The following is a 16,166-nucleotide window of genomic DNA, read 5'->3' on the forward strand; positions in this document are numbered from 1 at the left end:
GGCCACTTGGCTGAACACAGAGACCCAGGTGTTATGGTTTTTCTTTCTTGATTCGCCACGAGAACTGAGCTGGTGCTTGGTGGGAGTGTGTGTACCCTGGCCAAAGCGGCGCAAACGAGGGCCCACTGCCAAGTGCAAAGGGCTTATCCATGTCAACCCCACGCGCGTGCGGGAGCGTCTCCTTCAGCGCGGTCCCCGCGGGTCCCACCGCCCACTTCATCCAACCACTTCGTAAAGGGGCCTGGAAAACGGCCATTCGCGACCCAATCCTGGTCACTAGCGTCCTCTGCCGGCCACTCCGGGAAGGGGCGCGAAGACGAGGCTGGAGACCCGAGTTACCGCCGGGACCTCAGAGAAGCACTGCGCCCAAGGCGTGTTGGGGTGCGGGCCTGCGCCAAGCAGCGAGAACCGCCACTCCACTTGCGCCACCGAAGAGCGTGCCGCGCAGGGGCCACAGAGCGAGGGGGAGCAGCGCCGGCGCTCAGGACGACCTCGACCTGGGTGTTTGGGCAGTGCCCCCACGGTTCTCAAGGGAGGGTCGACCGCGGGAAACGTGCGCTGAAACACGGACGCGCTCCAAAAAGCCCAACCCCGCACCCCTAACAGGAGCTGGCTGAGGAGTCGGGGTTCCCAGGTGCGAGAGGCCGGCCTGAACAGGGCAGGGGCCGCGTGCGCCTCTTGCACACGCCCACTGGTGCCAGGGCACATCCGAAGCCCCAGGGACTCGGCTCACCGAAACCCCGCGGCCAACCGGCCGTTCACACTCCGCAATGGCTTGCCATACCCAAGGAATTACATTTTTTAAAACTCTGCGAAGCAGATACCGTTCGGTTTCCCGACCCCAATCCACGTCGAAGCGACCTCACCATGAAGCGCAGTGGGGAGAAGCAACAGCGGCGGCGCGGGGGTGGGAGGACGGGGCACCCAGCCGTCAGGGAGTGACTGGGGTGGCATGGGACAGTGGAGGTTGGCAAGGTGGCCCGGGGCTGTAGCAGTTCCCGGAGACCGCCTTGTGGACACAGCGCCGGGAGAGCGCGCGGGAAGCAGGTGCCCGGGCGGAAGCGCGCTGCGCGCCCCCGCGCTTGGCCCACGCGGCACCAGGCAAGGCGCGGGCTTGGGAGCCCCGCTTGCGCCGGCCCGCCCCCCTTCCGGGGCGTGTCCTCGGCCAGTCCCCTGCTTATATAGCGGTCGCTGTGCCCCGGCAGCCCAGACACGAGCGCGGCGACTCAGCGCACAGAGACAGCCGTCGCTCCCCCTGGTCTCGCAGCCTCGCCCCGCGTGCCGTCCCCCGGTCCCCGCGCACCCCAGCCGGCCAGCAGCCAGCCCTCGAGGCAAGCGCCATGCAGAGGGCGCGCCCCGCGCTCTGGGCGGCGGTGTTGATCGTGCTGGCGCTGCTCCGCGGGCCGCCGGCAGTGCGGGCCGGCGCGGGATCGGTGGGCGCGGGCCCCGTGGTGCGCTGCGAGCCGTGCGATGAGAGGGCGCTGGCCCAGTGCCCGCCTCCGCCCACGGCGCCCGCGTGCGCCGAGCTGGTGCGCGAGCCGGGCTGCGGCTGCTGCCTGACGTGCGCGCTGCAAGAGGGCCAGCCGTGTGGCATCTACACCGAGCGCTGCGGCTCAGGTCTCCGCTGCCAGCCGCAGCCCGGAGAGCCGCGCCCGCTGCACGCGCTGCTGGACGGCCGCGGGTTCTGCGCCAACGCCAGCGCCGCCGGCCGCCTGCGCCCCTACCTGCTGCCGGCGCCGTCCGCGCCAGGTGAGCCACTGGCCAGGTGTGCTAGCCTGGCCCTGTCGCGGGCAGCGCTCGGGGCTGGACCTAGAGGAGGTGCGGGGGGGGGAGGGGGTGTTGGGGCGGGAAATTCCGTTCTTTTTTCTTTGCCCTGATGGTTGGCGTGGAGAAGCTAAGGTCTGGAGAGAGAAGCAGGTGCCCAGCAGAGACCCCAGCGGCCGGCCGTCGGCGGGCTCTGTTCGCTAGGCAGTGTCCATCCTTTGCAAATTGCTTTCGGTGGAGGGGCTGGGAGTTTAGGAGTGCGGTGACAGTTACCGAGGCTGCGATCAAAGCGAAGATCAGGTGTCCCCAGCCTTGCGCAGGGCACTGGCATGGACCCGGAAACCCACATCTGGGCGACAGTGAGCAAGGGCGCACAGGCTGGGGCCCGGAGGGAGTTCGGCACGCTGTCGCTGGGGATTCCTGCCTTCAAAACGTGAACATTTGCGTTGCCCTTGGATTGCCAAGCAGATGGCGGCCCCGTGTGTCCAACTGCAGGCTGGACTTGAGATTTGAATCTTGGTGTCTGTGCGGTTGAAAATCCTGAAGTTAAAAAAAAAAAAAAAAAAAAAAGGCTTCTCCGGGTCAGCTAGAAGCAGCTCAGGGTGTAGTTCAGAACCCCACTGGCCACGTCTGCTGCCGCCTCACCTGTACCCGGCATCCGGAGTTGTGCACCTCTTTGCGCAGACTTCAGTGGGAGGCTGCGCGTTGGGAGCCGCCCCTCACTGAGAAAGGAGGGGCCCACAAAGGGGAAGGTGGGGGTGTCTGGCACCCCGTAGCTGGTCCCTCAGTTCCCAGCACTGTCAGCCTCAATGGGTGAACAAGAGGCATTGCCCCCGCCCCCCGAGCTCCAACAATTCAGTTTAGGTGACTGCCCACAAGCTGGTCCAGGGCTGGCGGGCTGATTCACACACACACACACACACACACACACACACACACGGCAGGGCAGGAGCCGGGAGGTTGTCTCCATCCCAGAGGAAGTCCTGGATGGGAGAGGGGGTGATGCCTGCAGCCTGGTGCACACACCGGCTGCCCGGGCAGAGCAGTCTTGCACACCGGGCACAATTGTGGTGCGTCCGGGAAGCTTGCAGACCCGGCCGTGCCTCACTGGGCGTGAGGAGGGTTTGCATAGTACGGAGCTGGGGGTAAGTGGTTTCTAACCAAAGAAGGTGTAAAGACTAGCGTGGGGCTCTTGGGGAGGGGGTCTGCGAGTCAGAAGCCCAAGGTGCAGAGAAAGCGGGAACTTCTCCAAGACCCCCCACCATGAGGGAGCCTGGGGAGGGAGCCTGGGGGCACACCGAGGCACGCAGCCCCCTGGGAACTCCCTGGGGCCAGGCGGCTGAGGCAGTCCTCTCAGGGCAGGCTGCCATCACCTCTGTGTCTCCCCAGGGGGTCAGGGAACAGTTCCCCTGGATCCTGGCACTCTGTCCCTGAACAGAATGGAGACCTGGGGGCCATCTGAGCTGGGGTGGAGGTGAGAGGGTGAGGAATCCCGTGACAGCCACTCACAGACAGGGGTCCCACGGCTGGTGGGATGCACGGGCCCCGGGATGTCTCCTCCAAATCGGGCCTTTGCCTCCCCCCGGGCGACCCCAGAGCTGCAGCAGGTTCATCGTTGAAAAGGAGTTCAGCGAGAACCCAGCTGCAAGTTGGCAGTTGATCTTGTGAGCAGGGAGGCGTGTCCCAGCAAGGTGCCCCTGCGAGATTCGGAGAAGGAGCCACCAAGGCTGCTGGGCCCGGCGACATGGAGAACCAGAAGGAGACGCTGGAGGACTCGGCCATGCCAACCCCACCGCTGCGGTGGCAGGGCAGCGCTTCCTTCCAGGGCACCGCGGGCACCTGCAGCTTTCCGTGGCTCACCACCGCCACCTGCTGGGGGAGATTTCCCGCCAGATTTGGAGGCGGCTGCTCAGGAGGAGCAGGTGGCTGCCAGGGTAGGGGTGGATGTGACAGGATCTTGTATTAGTGTGGAGAGCAGAGTTGATGGGTTCTCTAGCTACAGGTCCAAAAAGACAGCCACATTCCCCTCCCTGCCCTGATTTCCCCTTCCCAATCTTCACCAATTTCTGCAAAGACAGTTTCAATCCAACCTGTATTCACAAGCTTCGTTAGCCAATAACTACACTATTCAGCAAGGGAAACCAGAGTTCCACAGGATTACGAACACAGGCTAAACCTCAACCAATCCCGGAGGGACATTTTCCTTCCTGTACATTCTAGTGTGTTCTGCCTTGGCTGCAGCGTGTCAGAGAAACACAGGGCATCTATCTTTTTGAGCCACTCTTCAGCTTTGGAATGAATGCAGACAGGAGGCAGAACTGTTAGAAAACTGCTTTTGCCTTTAACGTGTGTCGATGCACAAGAGCTGAGTGCATTCTGGGGTGCAATGTGACACCCCAATACCCAGCACAAGGTGGAAGGGCCAGACCTGCAGCTGGCACGCCTACAGCCTCAGCCCTGTGTCGCTTCTTGGTGCTGGCCCAAGCGGCCACTGGAACTGCCCAGGAGTTGCCGACAGCTGAGGTTGTGCTGTGTACAGCACATGCGCGTTAGCTCTGCCGGGGGTTGTCGCCCAACATGTTGTGCTTCGCAAGGGACCTGGCCGTGACCTTGCAGAAGGCATATTTGCCCGCTGTTGGCATCGCACCTCAGTCTCCCTTTTGCACCTCCAGGAAATGCCAGTGAGTCCGAGGAGGACCGCGGCACGGGGGCCGTGGAGGGCCATACCCTGCCCAGCACACACCGGATGCCCGACTCCAAGTTCCCGCCCCTCCACGGCAAGCTGGACGCCATCAAGAAAGGCCACGCCAAGGACAGCCAGCGCTACAAGGTCGACTACGAGTCGCAGAGCACCGACACCCAGAACTTCTCCTCCGAGTCCAAGCGTGAGACTGAATACGTGAGCACCTCTCCTCTTGTCACCCCTTCCAGTGGCCGGGGAGCAGGGACTGGGCGCCCTGCTGTGTGCCCGGGGCCGCCCGCCACCTGCTGAGCTGCCTGCTGTCCCACAGGGCCCTTGTCGTCGAGAGATGGAGGACACCCTGAACCAGCTCAAGTTCATCAACGTGCTGAGCCCACGGGGCGTCCACATCCCCAACTGCGACAAGAAGGGCTTTTACAAGAAGAAGCAGGTACGGGCCATCTGCACGCGTGTGTTCATGTATGTTGTGTTTGTACATGTATGTGTGTGCACGTGTATAAACGTGGTTTTGTATGTGTGCTCACGCTCCAGTGTCTGCTGTACAGGCCACAGCCAGAGCCCAGGCCTGCTTTCATAACCCTTGTTGTTCACACTGAGCCTGTCTCCATCATTCCTGTGACAAATCCATACTGAACCAACTTGGAAGGCCGGCCTGGACGGCATGAGGTGCCCAGTGTGGGCCGAAGTCCTCACCCCCATCCGATGAGCCCTGCAGGCTCAGTGTTCCTGGGAGGGTCGCCCTGCACACACACACACAGTCCCTCACTCCCTCAGCAACACACACAGCACACACACGTGTGTGCAGGGGTCTCGGGGGGTCTGTCGCTCCTGGCAAAGCTGGGCTGGAAGAACCCTGCCAGGGCCTGGGAGACAAGTCACCGCAGCCGCAGGTTCACATCCCTGCCCCGTCTGTCCCACAGTGCCGCCCTTCCAAAGGTAGAAAGCGGGGTTTCTGCTGGTGCGTGGACAAGTACGGACAGCCGCTGCCAGGCTATGACTCCAAGGGCAAGGACGAGGTGCACTGCCTGGGCATGCAGAGCCAGTAGACGCTGCCAGGTAAGCCCCTCGTCCAGGGAGTCGTAGGGGGAAGGGGCTGGGTGTGGCCCTGGGGAACGGCAGCCATACCACCCAGAGGGAAGCACCTCCGGCAGGTGCAGATGGCGGGCGTCCCAGGCCGGGCTGAAGGAGTGAACTCACAGCACTGAGGCCTTCTCAGAGCCAGGCAAGGCTCTGCGCAGCCGGCTCTGCCCTGCACCTGCTGGCTCTGCCTCGCACGGGAGCGCTTCTTAGACTGAATTTCTGAATTCAAAATGCTCACCTTTGTTCCAAACAGCATCTGATTCATCTGTAGTTATGGACATTCTAAAAGTTGGCTGAAATCTCAGATGGAAAAAGCAAAACTTTGTGCTATGATATGCTCGGGACTCTGTTCATTTTTAAAACAAGGGAGTGTGGGGGTGGCGTTAGCAGAGGGGTAAATATATTTCCTTTCATCTTTTCAAGATGAACTTCCTAAGCCAAAGCGAGATGAATTTCGTGAGCATAAACGATACTGTTAGGGGCCTTTGACCATGCCAGGCGGAAGCCAATCTTCAGATCTCTGGTGGCTTTCTGACCGTGAACCAGGGAGCAGGTTTGGGGGCCCTTTGTTCTGTGGCAGGTGCAAGTGGAGACCCCGGCCCACAGAGCAGCAGACAGCACCCTCTGGGTTCACACGTCTCTCTTTCTTTCTCCCCTAGTCCTTGTGGAGCTCAGACACACTGATTTTGCACAGGAGACCGCCAGCAAGCCATCCGCAGCTGGCAACAGCCCCCACGTGCGTTTCTCTTTCCTGGTGAATTCATTTTTTAAACCAAAGTTCACAACCTTCTTGAAGCACCTGCAGCGTCGCTCACCCAGAGTCCAGCGGGGCCACTCAGGTCCCACCCCAGCACCCGGCGCTTCATGCCTCGCTTGGCAGCTTGGCTCGCACGCATGCGTGCAGGAGCAGAGGCTGAGATGAGGCCCAGGCGCCACCCCTAGGATGAGTAGGCAGGCCCTGAACCCCAGTCATCTGGAGACTCTGACGTACCTCCCCGAGGCCACAGGAATTTAGCCCTGAGCTTCCAGGGGCTGTGCTGCCTGGAGACTGTCTGAAAGAACCAGAGGACCCCTCTGAACTCCGCCCGGCAGCTCCTTACAGCCCTGGCCACAGCCCCAGTGGTGGGAGAGGCAGGTGGCAGCCAGGCTGGCCTGCCAGTGCCTGTGCCACGCTCCAGATGACTGCAGAAAACAGCCCTCGCCACGCACCTGCTCCTCAGGACAGCACTTGCTCCTGAGGCTCACCTCCTTGTAGACCAAGCCGCATCCCAATCGCTCCACTTTCCCTCCAACAGTCATGAGCCAGGCAGGAGGAACGGCACCCTGGCAGCGCCCTGAGGACTCTGGGCACGCGTGGGAAAGCCCCGTCCATGGCGCTGGGGTCACTCTTGCTTTCCTTGGTAGCTCACCTATGTAAGCAGAGAAGATGCACTTCATACTCAACTGCTGGCGTTGTATGCAGCATAGCCCCAGTATAACCAGCTCTGTGCTCGTTCACCCTAGGTGAGGCTCCACTACACGACACAGCTGTGCCCGCGACCAAGGAGGCATGCCCGTCCCTCACTGGGCGGCTGTGGCGCTCCTCGGGAAACACAGCAAGTAGCCAGACACTCTGCCTACCTGTTAGCTTCTCTTTATTTTTTTAATAAAGTGTTTGAGGGGAAATGTATTTTTGAAAAGTTTGTCTTGCAGTGTATTTATAAACAGTAAATAAAGTTTTTACCATTAAAACAGAAGCCCACTTTCATCTTCAATTGCCCCTGTGTCTTCTGACCCTAAAGAAGTAACTTGGAGAGAGCGAGGTGTTCAGAAGTACACTTTGTGTATCCAGACGGGCTTCCCTGCTAGCGTGCCACCAGCAGAGGGAGCCAGGCAGCCACAGCCCAACCGGAACATCCAGTCCCAGGAGGTGGTGTGTGGGCAGGTGTGCCATGCCAGCCATCACTCTGGTCTTTGGGGCTGCTTCCTCACTGGTCCCATCTGACCCTGGGTACAGCTTTACCCCCAGGACAGGAGCAAAACACTCACCCCCCACCACTACCCCCAGGTACTTCCCCCAAAAGGGGCAGTGGGCATGCAGGAGGAAGGGGGTCCTGGGAGTCACCAGGTAGGGTTGCAGACTCTCCCTCTCAGAGGCCCTGCCAGGTCGTCTGCTCTCCAGGGCGCCAAGGGACAAAGGGCACACTGAGAACTCACAGCCAGTCCAGACTCACGTCTGACCGTATTTGGACTACTTCCTGGTCCCCCGAGGGTCGTGTGGTGAGCAGTGGAGGATTCTACAGGTGTCAGAGAGCTGTGGGCATGGTGGCTGGGGAGGTGAAAGGAGACATCCCCTGGGCAGAGGGGAGGGGAGGAGAGCAGCCTGCCCTCCCAGACTCGGGCCCAGGGTCAGTGTGGAGACCCTGTCTCAGCCTCAGCCTCTCACACACTCTGCCCAGGTGCCAGGCCTTCCCTGCAGCTCCCAGCTTCCGGGTCTCTGGACACCTGTTGAAATGCGCCAGGGGTTTGGTTGGGTCACGTGCAGATGGCAGACAGTGCACCTTACAGTATGAGACTCTGGGAGACTGCTTCTTCCTGGCAAATCTCCCTAGACGTGTGAGTGCCTAGTGTAGGATGGTAGACAGATGATGGACAGGGGAAGGACAGAGGGGGAGCAGAGAGGCGAGGACAGGGCTCGGTGAGGAGCTCGGTGTTTGCAGGGGTGGGTGGAGAGAGCCAGGACAGCCTGGACCCCTCGGTTCTGTGTCCCTGGAAGCCCAGTCACAATGCCCTGCCAGGTTGCACCCGCAGGCCAGGCCAAGCCCAGCGTGAGCAAATGTGCACCATGGCCTTCCAGGCCATGGGCTCTGACGGCCATGGGGAAGGACCCATCCCATGTGGTCCCCTCACTGAGGCTCCCTCAGGGGCTGGAGCAGCAGAGAGGGAGCTGAGCAATGAGAGGGAAGCAGATCGGGGCAGAGCCAGCCAGAGGCCAGGTAGGAGGGCAGAAACCAGGAGGCTGGGAGCCCGGGGCCCTGGAGCCAGCGTGTATATCCCAGAGGGGAAGCAGCAGTGCCCACAGCAAGGGGCGGCAGTCACACTGTGTGCCTGGGACACAAGGGCCATTGCCTTCTGCAGAGCCCAGCTCTCCCCAAGACCTAAGCAGCAGAGATGTCCAGCATCCGCAAAGATGGTGCTGCAAAGGAGTCCAGAAATCAACATCATTGACAGCAGGGTATCGGACCAGAAGATGACTGAGTGGGGCACCAGAGTGCCTGGGAGGCAGCCAGTGGGGCAACCACGCAGGCCAGTAGGAAGTGGGCCCTTTGGTGGCCAAGGCACAGCTAGCACCTGCCCCACCCTTGCAGAGACACCTGGTCAACCTGGGATATAGCAGCTGTGATAACTACTGGAACCTGAAAGAGTAAGGATTTACGCAAAGTGCACAGGACAGAGGATGATGCTGCCAAGGGCAGACGCAGGAAAGGTTGAGAATGAAGTTGAGAAGGAAGCAGAAGAAACCCAGCTGTGGACAACGCGAAGGCACAGCCAAGAGAAGGAGCCAGAATCCAGCGCACAGATGACCACGCTGCCGGGGAACACTGGGCGTGGGCTGACTGTGCTTCTCGGAGTGAGGACACAGCAACATCCTAAAATGTTCAACTTTCCAGGAGAAGCAGCAGCTCACAAAGAAACAAGGGCCCATTGGCACCCCACTCCCCAGTGGCGCCCCACTCCCCAATGACGCCCCACTCCCCAGTGGTGCCCCATTCCCCAGGGACGCTGAACGCAGAGGGAGGAGGGAGTGGGAACCTAGAATCTTCCTCCAGACGAGCTGGCTTGATGGCGAAGGCCTCAGGCAGTCTGGCTTGGCAGCTAAGATGCCCCAGGCCCTTGTCAGAGCTCATTGCCTGCCCCGATGCCAGCTGCCTGCCAATGCACGCCTGGCTTCAGCCTCACCAGCCCTGGCTGTCACAGCCTCTATGGAGTGAACCAAAAGCAACAGCTGCAGTTCTCGCTGTCTGTTCTGCCTTTCAAGCAGATGAAAAAAAAATTGTTTTTTTTTTGCCACAACTGCCTAGATAGCTCTCTTGAGGACAATGGGGCAAGCAGGAATGACATTGGAGAACAAACAGCGCAGGACCCCTCCATGAGAAAAAAGCAGGGACTAACACACGCTAGGATCCACAGCAGGCAAGAGGTCCAAGGGCAAAGGACGTGAGCTGCACAGAGGCCGCGCCAGGCCCACGGCGCTGTCTCCAAGAACCAAGCACCGGGCTGCGAGGCTAGAGAGCTGCTGGACAAGGCGCAGGCCCCCGGCTCCGCCAGCGCCCAGGGTCACATCTCAGAGCAGGTGACTTCCAGGAGCAACGCAGGAGCCTGCAGACCCTGCAAATGAGACAGGTGGGAGAGGAGTCTAGAATACTCTCACAAAGCAGACACCACCCCCTGGTGTCTGAGGAGTCCTCGCAGGGATAAGAGAGACCGCTCGCTCGTGCTGGCCAACATGAACATTGTGGAAGTTTGAAGAGAAAGGACATACCCCGGGTTACCCTGCAGAAGCAGGCAACACGCAGCCCCAAGGCACACAGAGACACATGGGCAATGCAAAGCCCACAGCAGGCACAAGAGGCGCCCCAGCCCTGCTCAGGCCGCTGGCCTGCACGCCTGACTCGGGAGGCAACTCAGTGCTAAAAGAATCCATCACATTCACAAAGTGAAGAGGAAGGCTTGTGTCTTCACGGAAACAGCAAAAGCACTTTACAAAACTCAACACTGTGAAGACATCAAGGAAATGGGAAGGAGGGGGAACTCCCATCCTCTGACCTCAAGTGGGACTCATAGAGGCCAAAGCCCATGGCCTTGCCCTGCGAGGCCACCACAAACCAGTTAGCCATACCCTACTTCTCAGTGGGGCAGCCAGCAGCGGCCCCTTCGTTTCTGATGTTGGTAAATGTGTCCTGTCTGCTGTGACTTTAGCTCCTAAGCTATCCATCTTTCCAAAGAACCAGCCTGTTGCATCAGCTCTCTGTGATGGCCGAGACTCCCTTGATTTGCACTTTATTAATTCCATCTCTTTTCCAGGTTGGCTAAAATTGCTCTTCATTCTGTAGTTTCCTGGGTAGACGTTAACATCACTGCTTTTAGATCTTTCTCATTAAAAAAAAAAAAACCTATTTGAAAGACAGAGTTAGAGAGAGATCTTCCATCCATGGGAGCAGCCAGGACTGGACCAGAGAGAAGACAGCAGCATCACCCCAATATCCCATACGGACACAGAGCATCCTCCACTGCTTTCCAGGCCATTAGCAGGGTGCTGGATCAGAAGTGGAGTGGTCGGACTTAAACCATCCCATATGGGATGCCGGCATCACAGACAGGCTTTGTGTGAATTCCACACCGGCCCCGCCAGTTACCACTACCTGCACCCATCACAAATCCCCAGCGAACACTGCCTCATCTGCACCCACGAATTGGGGAAACTAAGTTTTCATTTCACTGAAAACCTGTCATCATCTGTCTCACGAGTTCTCTTTAAGAGCACAGAGTCTGACCCCAGCTCTCCTGGGATTTCCTAGCTCTCTTTGACTTCAGTGGAAGTCCCGTGTTGTCTCAGAGCAAACACATGCGAAGGTTCTGGTGCTGACCCTGCTGGGCCGTGGGGTGGACCTGACACAGTCTGCGAGGGAACACCCAGGGGCACGTGGCAGAATGTGGCTGGGTGCGGGAGCCGGGAAGCCCACCGGCTCCGGGCCACTGGCAGGCCCCTGCACCTGCTGGCGGCTGACACAGAAGCCGGCCCCTCCTGTGCTCCACCAGTTCTTGCTTCCTGCCTGCCTTTACCTTGGCGCCCCGGGGCTGGGGCTGGTGTGTTGTTTTCACTGACATTTGCTTTGTCATGGGATGTTCTCTTCAAGGGGTCACTTTCCTTGGCCTGCAGCCGCTCTGTGTGAGGCTGAGACAGCTAACCCTGCTTTGTCCCGTTGCATGGCTCGGCACGGACCTCCCGAGCGGAGTCTTTCAGTGCGACTCGCGAAGGCAGAGGCGCTGTGAACATGTCGTCGTGTGTGACCTGTTCTGAGAACCTCTTTCAGTTGGTGCAGTTAGATGTTGTTAAAATTCAGTGTGTTTGTGAATGTTCTGTTCGTGGCTTTACTCCTGCTTTTTTCCCACTTCCTCTGGTTTTAGCTCCCACCCTCTCTTGCCTATCATTCTTAGGCTGTGACTGTCTCCATTGGTTGTGGTGGTTGACGTGTGTCAGCTTGATACATGTGCCTCTCTGATGCCCACACGTCTCACCAGCAGGCAGGAGCAGGGCACCCGGGGGCCCAATCAGCGGGGTGTCACCAGGGAAGCACCAGTGGGGCTTTGCAGAAAGAAGGAGCCAACCAGAGCCCTGAGACCACCGAGACGGCAGAGGCTGGAGGTCTGAGGCCCCGGGGAAGGACCATGACAGTGAGTGGTGGTGCTCAGTCATGGGAACACGAGTGACAAGGGATGAGCTGGCCTGTGCTGGGAGGAGGAGGAAGAGGGCTGGGCTGGAGGCGGAGGGGGGTGGGGTGTAAAGGAGCAGAATCCTCCTGGAACATTCAGTCAGCAGGCCCGTTGGCAGGCTGCAGGGGGCCCCAGGAAGAGGCTGGCTCCAAGCGGGAGGGGATGCCAGTCCTGGCTTGGGAGCCCACAACAAGACAGGGGCCAACACCACCAAAGCCAGAAGTGGACAGGTCGAGTCGGGGTGCAGGAGAGGCAGGGCAAGAGACCACACGGACTTCATGTTCACAGTGACAGTCAGGGTGTTTATTCCAAATGGGCCAGGGGTGGGCATCCTGCAGACCACACAGATACACAGCCCGATCACGGAGCATCCCAGCTCCCGCCATGCCACGTGGGCACTCGGGCCTCACACTCTGGCCACGTGCTTTCCCACCCTCAAAGCCCAGGGGAACCACAGCCCAAGTATTTACACGCGTGTGCTAGGACGCTTCCTGATACACTTGTATAAGTTAGAACAGCCAAGGTGACTGTGTAGAAAAAAATAAACTTACAGAGAATAAATAAACTAGCAGCCTTAATACACCAAGTAGAGTATAAAAAGTTGCCCCATGTATATATACATGCGCAAATATATATATATATTTATCAAGTGTGTGTTCCAGAGGATAAACACACCACAGACCTACATAGTGACAGAACCCAGGCTACCATATCTTCAGTGCTGGACGGTCAAGTGCTGGGGGCAGTTGGGGTCCCCTCTGACAGCCGGGACCCCCGAGATTCTCTTTCCATTCCACGGGTAGACGCACCAGCAGAGCCCAGGCTCCCCGTCCAGGGATGCCTCACACTGCCAAGAGAGGATGGCACAGGTCAGGAGCAGCCCTGGTCGGGGCTGCGTGGGAAGGAGAGGCAACGGCCAGCCCCTCAGGCGTGACTCTCGGTGCTCAGGCTTGGGGACCCGCTGACAGCATCAGATCACAGAGCGTGTGTCCCCCTCCCCTCACGGAGGGAAGTGGGGGAGTCAACGGGAGGACAAAGGGGCCACACACTGGGGCGGACATGGCTCTCCCGGAACAAGGGCAATCAGGAGGACGAGGGTACCACTACCTGTCCACAAGGCCACCCACCTGTTTGCTGTGAAAAAATCCATTCTTGTTGCAATTGGGCAGATAAAACTTGTAGATTTCTTCCCCTGCTTCCTGCCGCGCCTTGGTTAATTGCTCCAGCACCCTGTAGAGCTCCCGCTGGCACGGCCCCTGGAACAGGAACCCCGTTAGGACAAAGGCAGGAGGAAGCAGGCCACAGCCCAGAAGAGCAACCACTGACTGGGGCAGGGGTATTCATGCATATCAGGGCTTTGTGGCAGGACGGCCACTCCCCTACCCCAGCCAGCCACAGCCCTGCACACAAGTCCCCAAGGTGCCTGTCCTGCACTTGCTGAGCCAGCGGCAGAGTGGGGGTGACCGGCCTCTGTCCTGGCTATGACAAGTGGGAGGGACACCATTGGGGCCCTCTCTGGGCATCGTCCAAGCCCCTGGCATGAGCCTGGCCGACTCCAGGACCTCCCACTGCACCTTCCCCCAGCTCAGCAGAGTCACCCATCCTCCCAGGACAGGGCTGGCTCTCTGAAGGAGAAACTCCTGGCCAGAGCCTGCCAGGCTCTGAGCAAGCGTCCTCTGCAGAGTGCCACACGATGCCCCACCCTCCTCCCTGCTTTCCACGGGGAGGTCTGAGAAGGCCTGGCTGCGCGGCCCACGGGAAATATCTGCAGCTCCAACTTTGGTTCTCTGTCGCCCCCAAGTGGCAGCATTAAAACCAGCCAGTCTGGCCACAAGGATTCAAAAGTTGTAGCTTGGAAAGACGAGAAGGTTCTAGAGATGGTGACAACAGTCCGTTGCAAGCTAAGGGAATATATTTGATGCCACAGAGACTTGTCCTTTAAAATGTCTGAGAAAGGATGTAGGCTAAGGTTCCACCTGCGGCGCCAGCATCCCCTATGGGTGTCAATTCAAGTTCTGGCTGCTGCACTTCTGATCCAGTTCCCTGCTTATGACCTGGGAAAGCAGCAAAGAAGGCCGTAACTCTTCAGGACCTGCACTCAAGTGGAAGACCCGAGGGAGGCTCCAGGCTCCTGGCTTCAGATCAGTCCAGTTCAGCCACTGTAGCCATTTAGAGAGTGAACCAGTAAATGGAAGATTCCCTCTTTCTCTCTTTTCCTCTCTTTGTATGTGTGTATGTCCTTCTCTTTGTAATTCTGTCTTTCCGATAAAAGTAAAATAATTTTTTAATGTCTGAGAGAGTAGATTTATGGTGTCCGTGTGTCACCAAGGGCAGGGGCCACAGTGGCCCCAGGGAGGGGCAGCAGCATGCAGACTCCTGGGGCTGCAGGCTGACACAGGAGCACAGCTCTGAGATGGCAAGTGACCTGCCAGGGCTGCACAACAGGATGTAAGTCCAACAGACTGAGTAAGCCAAGCCGGGGGGTCGGCTAGCCTGTGGAGTGTGCGTGTGCGGAAGACGAGCATTAAGTCCAGGGGGTGGGGCCCGGCGCGATGGCACAGTGGTTAAGTCCAGGGAGTGGGCATCAGGCCCCTTCCGCCCCAGCTGCGCACAGGTCTCACCTTCCACTGCTTGCCATCGGTGGCCCCGGCAGCCCCAGGGCTCCTAAACGTGCTGATGGTGTTCCAGGGGGTGGCCTGGTCCTCACCCGAGGGGGTCGTGAGATGGAGGCGCTCCACCAGCTGCTCCTCTGTCATCTCCACGCTGTCCCGGGGTGCAGGGGCTGCTGGGAGGAGACACCACAGAGTGAGCCCCGTACCACCCCTGGCTCAGGATGGTCCCCTGCACTGGGCTTCACCCATGCCCCCAGGGAGGAGTTTCCACTGCTGTCTCGGAAGGCAAAGCCTTTGCAGCTCTGGCCCAGGACTGACCCATGGTGGCTGCCTCGGACCCTCAACTGGCCTGGCCACTGCAGGGGACATTAGCAACAGGCACATAGCTGGCAGTGAGGGTCCCAGGAACAGTGCTCAGAGCCCAAGAAAGACAGACCGCTCGAGGGCCGCTGTGGGTCTGCAGAAAGCCCCCACTACCACTGCTTCCTAGACATGGCACCACTGGCGGCCAGGGGGCACCGGATCAGATCAGAACCACACACGGGACTGAGGACCCCAACGGGAGCCAGGAGCCACCGCAGAGCGGGAAGGGGGCAGTGCTTGCCTGTTCCCACTTCCCACCACAAAACCCAGCCACAGTCCAGGAAAGGACCCAGTACACCCACGCTAGCCACGGTCCCGGAGCTCCCATCCCAGGCACCCAGGTACCCAGGCACCCAGGCCCAGCTGGGAGGGGGCCCAGCCAGGAGGGGGCCCAGCTGGGCAGGTGCAGGTACCCACTAGCTCGGCACTCAGCTGGGTGGCCTCGGGCCCCTTCAACTCCCCCCCCTCCAGCAGCACTTTCCCCTGACTCCTGCTCCTACAGGAAGGGCTGGCCCAGGTTCTCTGAGCTCCTCCCACGGGGGACTTGGGACAAGGCCCTGGACCTCACAGGGCCCTCTCCCAGGTAAGGGGACCTGAGAGCCAGAGGCTACAGTACCTGATGTCTCAGCATCGGATGCAGAGGAGTCCAGCACGCAGCTGCCCTGGCCACGAGTGAGTGCGTGGAGCGGCCTGGGTTCCCCAGGCAGGGCACGGCAGCTCAGACCCCGGGCACAGCGTGCAGTGGCCACACCACAGGCAGCACCCAGAGGCAGGGCGCACATGGGGCAGCAGCCACAGCCAGCCGGCCGGGAGACCTCGGGGCACGAGGCAGGCACAGGTGGGCAGAGCGCAAGCTTCTCGGCAGAGCATGGCGCGCAGTGCCATGGCTGGGAGGCACTGATGGCACTGGCAACCTGGATGGCCAGCAGGAGCAGGAACGGCCAGGGACGGACCGCAGGGGTCTCAGGCATGTCTGGGCAGCGAAGGCTGTCTGTCAGTTGTTGGATGCTCTTGATCCAGGAGTGGAGGAGCAGGAGCTGATGCTGCTATGTGCTGTGTGTGCCTTATAAAGGACTCAGGGCGCCTCGGGGAGGTTAATGATTAGCAGCACGATACGCTGGGAGCTCAGTGTTCAAAATAAGTTTGTTTTTCTCGTGGGCCCAGAGCCCTGG

General features: G+C 59.8%; 2 protein-coding genes across 3 annotated transcripts; one reads left to right on the forward strand and one right to left on the reverse strand.

The window, feature by feature from the left end:
* The first annotated feature begins 1,226 nt into the window (after window positions 1–1,226).
* Window positions 1,227–7,276, forward strand: IGFBP3 (insulin like growth factor binding protein 3). Its single transcript, XM_040964822.1, has 5 exons — window positions 1,227–1,749; window positions 4,437–4,663; window positions 4,776–4,895; window positions 5,386–5,521; window positions 6,205–7,276. The coding sequence occupies exons 1-4, from the start codon at window positions 1,341–1,343 to the stop codon at window positions 5,509–5,511; spliced, it is 882 nt and encodes a 293-aa protein (XP_040820756.1). The 5' UTR covers window positions 1,227–1,340; the 3' UTR covers window positions 5,512–5,521; window positions 6,205–7,276.
* A 5,034-nt stretch (window positions 7,277–12,310) lies between these two features.
* Window positions 12,311–15,965, reverse strand: IGFBP1 (insulin like growth factor binding protein 1). 2 transcript variants are annotated; one of them, XM_040964950.1, is made up of 4 exons: window positions 15,611–15,965; window positions 14,641–14,801; window positions 13,147–13,275; window positions 12,311–12,866 (listed from the first exon to the last, which is right to left on the reverse strand). In XM_040964950.1, the coding sequence occupies exons 1-4, from the start codon at window positions 15,963–15,965 to the stop codon at window positions 12,735–12,737; spliced, it is 777 nt and encodes a 258-aa protein (XP_040820884.1). In that variant the 3' UTR covers window positions 12,311–12,734. The 2 variants fall into 2 exon arrangements, with proteins under 2 accessions (XP_040820884.1, XP_040820883.1); XM_040964949.1 differs by having other exon boundaries at window positions 14,641–14,804; window positions 15,563–15,965.
* Window positions 15,966–16,166: the final 201 nt, after the last annotated feature.

This window comes from Ochotona curzoniae, unplaced genomic scaffold (assembly GCF_017591425.1).
Source record: "Ochotona curzoniae isolate NIBS_2020 unplaced genomic scaffold, NIBS_Ocur_1.0 scaffold_3835, whole genome shotgun sequence".
In the NCBI taxonomy this organism is placed as follows: domain Eukaryota; kingdom Metazoa; phylum Chordata; class Mammalia; order Lagomorpha; family Ochotonidae; genus Ochotona; species Ochotona curzoniae.